This window comes from Schistocerca americana, chromosome 1 (genome assembly GCF_021461395.2).
Source record: "Schistocerca americana isolate TAMUIC-IGC-003095 chromosome 1, iqSchAmer2.1, whole genome shotgun sequence".
Taxonomy (NCBI): domain Eukaryota; kingdom Metazoa; phylum Arthropoda; class Insecta; order Orthoptera; family Acrididae; genus Schistocerca; species Schistocerca americana.
In genome coordinates this window covers 184,522,040-184,531,884 of record NC_060119.1, presented here as the reverse complement: position 1 = coordinate 184,531,884, position 9,845 = coordinate 184,522,040, and the positions used below count along the sequence as shown (strand labels likewise).

Below are 9,845 nucleotides of genomic sequence, written 5' to 3'. Positions count from 1 at the left end.
GAAATAAGATAAATTCTCTTTGCTTAACCCTTGAACAGGTGCATCAGTTTTTATACCACGAGTGGGTGCATCGTGTACTTTCTACACATGAAAAGAATAGCTTTCTTTACGTTACAAAGGTAAATACGTATGGACAAAATCACAGTTTAATCTTAGCTTACTTGAGCAATGATAAAATAAACTTACATTATATGAGCTAAATCATTGTTTATTTACACAATAGTAAAATAAACTTTCATTATATTGCTCTGATGCCGTGTGCAAGTCTTACCCCATAGCAATGTCACACTCTGAGCACTAAAACAGCACAGTTGCGACACTTTAGCACAGTCAACCACTAATCCAATTGTTAATTATCGCATAGACAACAGTCTCGTTGTGGGATTGTGCCACTAGCTAGGAATCTGGGTCATTTGCTTGCATCGATTGTACATTTTCCCTCATATAGCTCGCTGTTTATTTTATGTTACTGTAGCTCATTTGGACGTGTGACAGCACAACTTACTAGTGAGTCAGCTTAGCCAATATTGAAGGAATAGGTATGGGTTCGAAAGCAACAATGGAATGGCACAAGATAATGTTATTTGGGATTGGTGCACTTTTTACATAGGTGTGCCCACTCCAGGGTTAAATGGTAAGTATCAGGTGATCACAATTAAAGTGCTGCTACTCACAGAGATCCAGTGTGGGCTGTAATTATTGTATGGCACCAGAACTTGGTAAATACGCTAATATATTAATATGGAACTGGTTTACACAGGAAAAAAATTGGTTCCAATTTTGGACACCAGGTGCAAATCTCACACTGTGAACACAAGAAAGACAAAAAGAAATGTTTCCATATGTAATGGATTAGCAATGGGATGTGAGCAGAAAAGGTCAAACAAGTGAGAATGGCATAGTGTTGACTTTATTATTGACCAGTGCTTACAGTTTCTTCCATTTGAACACTGGAGACATGGATGAGATGCTGCATCCATAAAACAACATGATCAACAGTTGCTCGCAGCAGTTCTGGTGGAATCTGAGTAACATATCCCCATATACTGGGCTTCATATCAGGTAGAGACCAAATGCATCACTGGTACATGTGTTCTTTTAAATATCTCGAGTCAAATTTCACATGGATTCAGATCACATCATCTTGCAGGTCATGCATCTTGTAAACCCATGGAAGTAAAAAAGTTCATGCAAGCAACATGCGGTGTCGCTACATTCTGCGTGACAACAGCTGTTTTCACCCAACTGCACTCTTCCAAATTGGGAATCACATGCAGTACAAGGAGGTCTCAATGTGCAGACATCACAGTACGCCTCACAGGCCCTCTAGGCGTATTTTCTTTAATGAAGAACAGACCAAGAATAAAGATGTTTGTGAATGCACAGCACACAGTCACATATAGTGAATGCAATGATGCTTCACGCACAACATGCAGTCTAACAGTACTCCGAATTCGGCATTTCTGTGCATTCTCTGAACCATATAGTGTAAAATGTGCATCATCACTCCATGGAATATTGCCTGGCCACATGTCATTAACTTTGATCCATGTCAGAAACTGAAAAGCAAATTCAGATTGTTGCTGTAGATCATGGGGGTTTCAGTTGTTGCGCTGTCTGGATCTTTGATGGGTAGCAATGTAATATAGACTACAAAACCCACCGTACTGTTGACCATGAGGTAAACAATTCTCGTGACACTGCATTAGCATCACCCAGGGCACATACAGTGTGGTCAGTTACAGGACAGAAAATCATCATTAACTGGCACTGAAATACAAATCCTTCCTCTTCTACATGTCAACCAAGCTTGCCCGTATTCCTGAATTTAACTATCATAATCTGTAAACCATTTAATGACAATGCGATTCTTCACAAACTTTTCAGTTGGTGATACTCTCTCAATGCAGCACTGTAATTGCTGCCATTCACATAAAACTAACTCCCTCCCCCCCCTCCCCCGCATCGACAGCCATATAGTTCACTTATGTTATGGCTTGCCAAATGACTGCGTGGATATAACTTAATACAAACAGTGTACAGTGCTGTATTTGCACCTGGGGGCCACAATTGGAACTGTTTCCCTCCCCCCCCCCCTCAATGTAAATCGGTTCCACATTAACACATAAGCATATCTACCATGTTTCACTGCCATACAATAATTACAACTCTCAATTGACCTCTGTGAGTAGATGAGACACACCATAATTATAAACCCCACCCCCAATATACTGAAGGTAACACCTTAAATACAAAAGCAATGATCAGCGTTATTTTGAAATTTATCTTCATGCTGTTGCTGCTGTCATCATCACTGTCAGTCCAGAGACTGGGATGATACACTTGTCATGGCAATCTCTCTTCGACTGTGGGAGCTGGGGTGGGAAACAGAAGTAAGGGTGGCCGACATGCACGGAAGGGGGGAGGAGGAGGGGGGGGAGGAGGAGGAGTGACAGATAGGAGGCAAGCAGGAGGGGCGATAGACAAGAGACCAGTAACAGGAGTAAGAGACGGGGACATGAAAATGTGATACCATTATATTTACCTGTTGCAGGCTGTGATGCCTCTTGAGCAGGTTGTTGTTGTTGTTGTTGTTGTTGTTGCTGCTGCAATGATGTATCCTCCTGCTTTACAGGTGTCCCTTTGTTACTACCTCCTAGTAATTTTACATATGAGGCAGGGAACCAGCCAATTTGTCTTTTTTTGCCCTTTGCTTGCAATTCACCTTCCCACCAACCAGTCGTTGTCTTCTTTCGAATCATTATTAACTGGCCCCTCTGCAGGCTGAGTTGTTCTGAACTTGTAGCCTGATAAGGGGCAATAACTGTTGCTATTTCAGGTTTCTTTCCTTTTCCCTAAAAATTTCAAGCTATGATAAGTTTCTGCTATGAATAGAATGCATAAATTATTAATGAAAGTAAAAAAAATAGTTTTGTGAATGTAGTGTTCAACATATGCAACAATGTAAAATCCGGAATGGAGTATCAACAGTATGAATTAGGATAGATTGCTACTAAACACACACACACACACACACACACACACACACACACACACACACACACAAATGCTGAGGCCTGTCTGCTGTGCAATGCCTCCACTATGAGCTGAGTTAAAGTCCATCCTAATTCATATTATAACTTACAACATGCAACAGATCATCAACAAAACACTGAATTTATGCAATTTTAATTACACTGTCATATTAGACAGGTTTTTTGCAAACAAAGAAAAAAATAGGTCCTGAATTGCCTCTGGCATCCCGGGTGGAACACATTGTTCAACATACAAAAAATGAAATGCATCAAATGGTAATAGTTTACACAGCATAAGCTGAAGGATCCTACACGGTTAGAAATACGCATTCATCAATCCTTCAATTGCTAACTTAGCTCTCAACTTTTTAAATTTTTTTCATCATAAGCGGGCTGAGAATAAACTGCTCCCAAAGCGACAACAGCATACTAAATTGCACAGCAAAGAGAGCACACCAAGGGCCCTTTGTCTGCAGCATAGGATCAAATATAATATTCAGCACAGCTCAAAAAGCATGCGAAATCTACTATATGGTAACTGGTTATATTTAAAGGAAAACAAATACTAACCAAACTACTTAAACAACAAAACCAACAATAGGTGAAATATTTTTCACAGTTAAAATATGACTGACACCAATTTTTAAAAAATGACTGTGTGACAATATGTGGATGCATGCACCCAGAAATAATGAAGTTCGATATTGCAATTTTAATGCTCGTATAGTAACAACAGTCCTACTATGGAATATTTTGTAATGCTTTAGTCTTTATATTTTTGTTTTCTAGGAGAGTCTCTTGAAATCACATAATTTCCTAAAAGTGTGGTGAATATCTTACAAGGTGACATTTACGTTATGTCTGTGAGGATATAGACAGTATAACATATGGAAGTTTGGGTTGGTGCGGGGAGCATGCACTGATAGTTGAAGTGGTTAAGATGACAACTGGCGATAAGTGGGAAATTTGCTCGAGAACACTGGAGGCAACTTTTCAACTGCTGTATGACAATGCATGAACATTGACTTTAAATGTGAACATTTTGGGTTAGGATTTGCTGCGACTTATTGATATAAAATGAAACAACAAGTTCACTGTTATCAGTCACTGTTTAGTTACATCCACAATGCGTTTTTAACGTTTAGACTTCCATTATCAGGTGGATGTACAAGTGTTAATAAGACATGTGTTATGTTATGATTTTGGGGTAACTTGTGGCACTGTCTGCTGGAGCACCAAAAACATATTTCAGAACATGGATTTGGGGAGGTTTTGACTAGAACTAAACATGTATCTAAAGGTGAAAAAAAAGAAAAAAACAATTAAAATAGAATACCCCCAATGGTTACAGGCTCCTTTCTCTGTCATAACACATCACATGTAAACTGTCATATTTTGTAAACAAAAACGGTGTCTGTAAACAACTAGGTGCAAAGAACATATAGCAAAACAGAAACAATACTTCGAAGTACAAAGAATATATATAACATCATTATTTCGGAATAACTTTCAATGAAATGTGGATATAAATAAACTGTAACTGGTAAGAGTAAACTTCTTGTTTCATTCAATATAAATAACAGGCATGGAAAAAAGTAACCTAATGTTCACACCTGGTAGTCAAGGCTATTTTTTTAGTGCAAAAATACCTCGGTAAAACTTGCAATGATGACACAGTTCACTCATTTGAATAGAAATTGTCTCACAAATAAAGTCACTCCAAATTACATCAAGACTGACATCACAACGAACGCAAAAATTTCAAAGAAAACAATGGAAAATGTGCAAAAACTATGGGTGAAAGATAAACTAAAAAATTTTTATGGTGAAAAACAAATGTTCAATACACAGCTTTATAGTGCACAGCTGCAGCTGACTTCATAGACTAGAACATGATTCCATAACTGTACACCTAAATCGCTGCACAGAAAACTAAAGCAACACAGAAGGAAAAACTAGCAAATCTTATGAAACAACAGTTACCTCGCAAACTGAACCAAAACGGCTGACAGAACACACATTCTACACAGCTTTCCTCAACAACACTGACATAACTTTCACTGCACTGAATAGTAGGAACAGCCAAACATTCAAGCTCAACAAAAAGCTCTTTGAAATTCTCAAAGACAGTAATACTACACTTAAAAACACAGCATAATTTACACAACATGACAACATGTCAAAAACATAGTAGTAACTCTGTTCTTCTGCAGTGAGGAAAAGCCAACAAATCTCAGGAGAAAGTGTGTATGTTTCATGGAAACTTACATAGATAAGCTGTAATAAATATGTACAACTTAAATCTCCCCCCCCCCCCCCCTCCTGTTCCTGCACCTCTATGAATAAATCACAAACATAATGAATGCTTCCATGAAGTTTCCATGGTGTGACTCTTCAATTGAATATGGAGTTGCATGGCAGGTAAACAAATATCAGTTCAAAAGTTTAGCTTGTTATTGTAGCTACAGCATGAAGGAGGAGATGTCTAATTTAATTTGGCGTCACTTCGTTACACTATGAATTTCATTTAGGAGCTGACAGCTCACAATCTGTTCTACCAACAGAGCAATTTTAGTACAACATACTACGCTGAGGTATAGACGTTCCTTACAGCTTTAGTGTTTCAGTCAGTGGAAAGTTAATATTAAATGCTATCATGTTCAGCTGATACAGATTAATTTGAAGTTCCACTATTTTCCTTTCACGTTTTGGTTCATGATGATTTTTACTTTTTTCATTTTTGCAAACCATATTACATAACTTCTAAAGAAAGCTGGTGCTACTATAAATATCTGCAAGTTGAAATAAATGAGCAAGGTGACTTCCATTATGGACTGGCCAAATTAGAAATAGAACTGCATGTATTCAGCACACTCATGTTTCTGTACAACAAAGGTAACCTTGCTGAGTAAATTAACATGCATTATGATATGGACTGCAAAAGCAAAATTACAGCCCCCACAGAAAATGCTCACTGGCTTTAATGTAATATGTTTCTAACAGCCAAATAGCATTATGCCACATACCCATCTCAGTCACAACATAAATTAACTTTAATATTCTCCTCAGTCAACTTAATGTTGCCTCCTTATCTGTGTATTTTTTAAAATTCCCCTATTTCTATTTTTTACTGTTTTCTTGATTTTCAAACTGTCATTATAGCTACCATTCACTTAGTGTTGTGTCATGTCCTCTGTATCCAGTCTGTACTGCCTACAGTGGTATCTTTTCTGTTTCAAATGATCTATTCCAAACTGTATCATTATATTCTGACATTTTCTCTGTATCTCTCTCTTCCTGAGTAAACACACTATACTTAAAGTAACAGTATCAATATTTAGTAACTTAATTATCAGACTAAGCTACTTTGTTTAATATGAACATGCAACAGAATTGATGGAAAGCAATCAGAACTGCAAGCCAGAGCACTAGGGTAAAAGCACCTTGAGAAGGCTGTCATTGCACCTAAAAACTGCCAGTTTACATCAAGGAGGGGTTGATAAGAACACAGGGTTATTCGTACGTACCTCCAGAGTTTCAGAAGACAGATGTGCAAAAACTATCAGACATACAGAAAATTGATGCGCACCAATGGACAGTGCATCTTCCCGAGTTTCAATTCATAAAACACACCATCGCATAGTTGAAGAGTGCACCACTAGGGGCAGGCATGTCAGAATATATAGCCAAGTCATCTGCACCATACCGCTGTATCGGCACAGTTAGCACCTGTAGACAGGTGACCGATGAACAGATTTCCAAAGTGAGCCACTGTCATTGCACCTTCCTGGCCAGACTTCGAAAGCATGCATGTACTCTTCCTCACATATTTACTTTTACTGTGTTACCAGCGATGCCCATACTGAGCACCTATGTTGAGAATTAAAAACTTTGAGACACACACTATCCAATGGTATGTGGATATTTTCTGTATGTTTTGTTTTCACACAGTCATCTTCTGAAACTATGGACATACTTACAAATTACTCTGCAACACGTTTAGCGTTGGAACATGTCATATACAGGTGACAGGACTACACGACCACACAAAATTCACAGCCAAGAAAGCTGCAATTGTGATCTACAATGAAAATTAATGATAACAGAAGAGAATCAATTGTGATGTGAATCACTAGCATTTTTATGCAATTGAAAAATCTGTACCTGTCCGATGTACACTTCACTGTTCCTGAAACTTTTGCTACCTAAATGACTAATAAATGCATGGAGCATAATGTAGATAATACAGTTGAAACACTAATCCATGACACAGCAATTCCACATATTAAGAATCTGTGCCACAAATTGTCAGAAGTTATGTAGGTACATATGAGGAATACATAAAGAACAAGAAAATAAAATGGCAACTCCGAAATCTTTTGGTAAAATGTAGAGAAGCCTCCACAGTATGAGTAATAGAACTATAGTTACAAGTGACAGGATGAGCAATTAATGCTAACCACAAAAGTTAATGGTTACTGATCAGGTATCACTAGTTAATCTTGGGCCATTCTAATGCAAACATGTCAGTGTTGTTAAATCTACACACAAAACGAAATGATTAAGGGATGTGCAGGGCTACAACAACCACAGGTATCTAGAACCACTATGAAACTACAACAACTTGGAAGGAATTCTGTCAGTTTTAAATCTTACAGTTAAAGAAAAATAAGCTTTACTCAGTGCCTTATTGATAATTAGCTACTGTATGTCTAGTTTTTTTTTTCCTTTTCCTTTTACATTTCAGCCCACCTTACTACTACATGCAAGTTGCCTTCAGCTTTCTTTCCTAGATACCTTTATCTTCTGTTTATAACAATCCCTCATGAGGAATTAAAGTTGTTGTACCTAAAAATTTCTCTTGCTTGTGGTGGAAAACATTTCTCATTGTTTCATCCAATACTTGTTTTACAAATCTTACTTTGAAATGACAATCAGAGCCCCACCACCTCCCATTTTTTCAAACTTAATTTTGGCAACTGAAGAAGGTGAAAAAAATTATTTTGACATTATAAAAACTTAATTAGCTAAAAGAGTGTATGTAAGTACTACTACAATAAGGTAGCAAGCACTGCTCTTTCAGCAAGAAAACCTACATCACAAAGACATCACTAAAAATACCAGAAATACAAATATAGAAAAGGGAAGATTAAATACAGATAAATAGGGAACTCTGTACCTTAGGTGACTGGAAGAAGTCGGGAATATTCTTCTGTTTCATAGATTTGTTTATATCACCCAAACATGGCAGCGTACAGGATAAGGAGAGAGAAAACAGGCCAAGAGACACAGGGAAACATTAGTTCACAACACAGATGCAAAACACTGTTATTCATACAAACAATGACATACAGTTACTTCACGAACAGAATTCATTCAACATGTAAGAAGCCAACACCCATGTCCCATCAAAAGCTCAACAAGGAAAGCAAGGACAGAAGTAAATCAAAAGAAAATTAAAGGAATTTGTTTAAATGCACACCATGAAAGTGAATACCAGTGGTGTTTATTGGACTGTTTTAATTGCCCTACATTCCTGATGCTTCAGATGCAACTACTGGCTGCTTACTTGACGGAGGTGTGTGTGTGTGTGTGTGTGTGTGTGTGTGTGTGTGTGTGTGTGTGTGTGTGTGCGCGCGCGCGCGCTCTAATTTGCTTGCACTTCACTCCTTTCTATAGTTTTAAATATTTGAAATAGTAACTGCCTTTCATAGTGTTCTTTTTTACTTTTCCCCTTGTCTTTTACATTATTAGGAAAATAAGCTCTGTCAACAAATAATCTAATGTCTGGTTATTTTACAAGAGCAGAAATTCTTGAAGCAACTTTCCATGTTGTTACATCAATAATCAGTCATCTGTAAGTACTAAACAGGAGAAACTGAATTCAAAGTAACACCTGAATATTCACTTCCATATCTGCACAAAGAGGGATAGTTTGCCAGAATATGGTCCAAGTAAGAGTAGTAGAAATGTCAGACATGCAAAATATGCAGTACAGTATAATATAAATGAAAAACTGAAGTTAGTTGTAATACCTTAGAGTCACTATCGTCCCCAGTATCTTCAAGCTGGGGGAAGTAGAAAAAAATGTCAGAAATGAGTAAAACATTGTAGTTAACGTAACAAATCTACAAAAAAATTATACAAAACAAAGTGTTAATAAAAAAAAAATAATTAGAAATCACAATGCAATATCAAATTATGTTAAGAACTAACATCTTCAAACAAAACTGTTGCATACCAAAAGGAATCACAAGATGCACACAACAATAATTTACAGGAGAAAAATCAACATATGTGTCTCAGTGTCAACAATCAAAGCAATGTCAAGTATCTGTAATTAGTTTTTTTACTATGTGGAGGTGGTGCTGCCTTTCTTGGTCCTCTTTCTCACCTGCTTAGCTTGTTTCTCCTTTCACAGTCCCATCAAACTTTTCATCAGTTCCTCAATCAATTCTTTGTTTTGTTACTTCCCGCACATCCTCTCAAAATCTTGCCATGAAGCATTTAAAGTAGTCACTCACAGCTTTTTTTCCTCACATATGAATTTCCTTACTGCAATTGGTGTGTGTGTTTGTGTGGGATGGGAAACAGGTTGGGTTAGGGGGTGGGGGGGTGTGCTATGCAATTATCAGTAGCAAACCAAGGTCTGGGTGAAGTTGAAATGTGATTGACTGGGGTTGTGAAGCCAACAAATGTGTTCTCATTAAAGTAATTCTATTTCTTGTAATAGCATGTGTTTTACATGTAATAAATTTATGCGAGTGGTTTATGTCCACCATTGTGATCACAACAAAGTTCAAAGACAGG

At 37.4% G+C, this 9,845-nt stretch overlaps 1 protein-coding gene across 1 annotated transcript in view; it reads right to left on the bottom strand.

Annotated features, from left to right (window-relative positions):
- LOC124615702 (intersectin-1) overlaps positions 1 to 9,845 on the bottom strand; it is a 225,358-nt gene that overhangs the window by 128,591 nt on the left and 86,922 nt on the right. Inside the window, exons 21-22 of the mRNA XM_047143787.1 lie at positions 9,071 to 9,103; positions 2,546 to 2,855 (exon numbers count right to left, since the gene is read on the bottom strand). Of these exons, the coding sequence (XP_046999743.1) occupies positions 2,546 to 2,855; positions 9,071 to 9,103 (343 nt within the window). The remainder of the gene's footprint in view (positions 1 to 2,545; positions 2,856 to 9,070; positions 9,104 to 9,845) is intronic.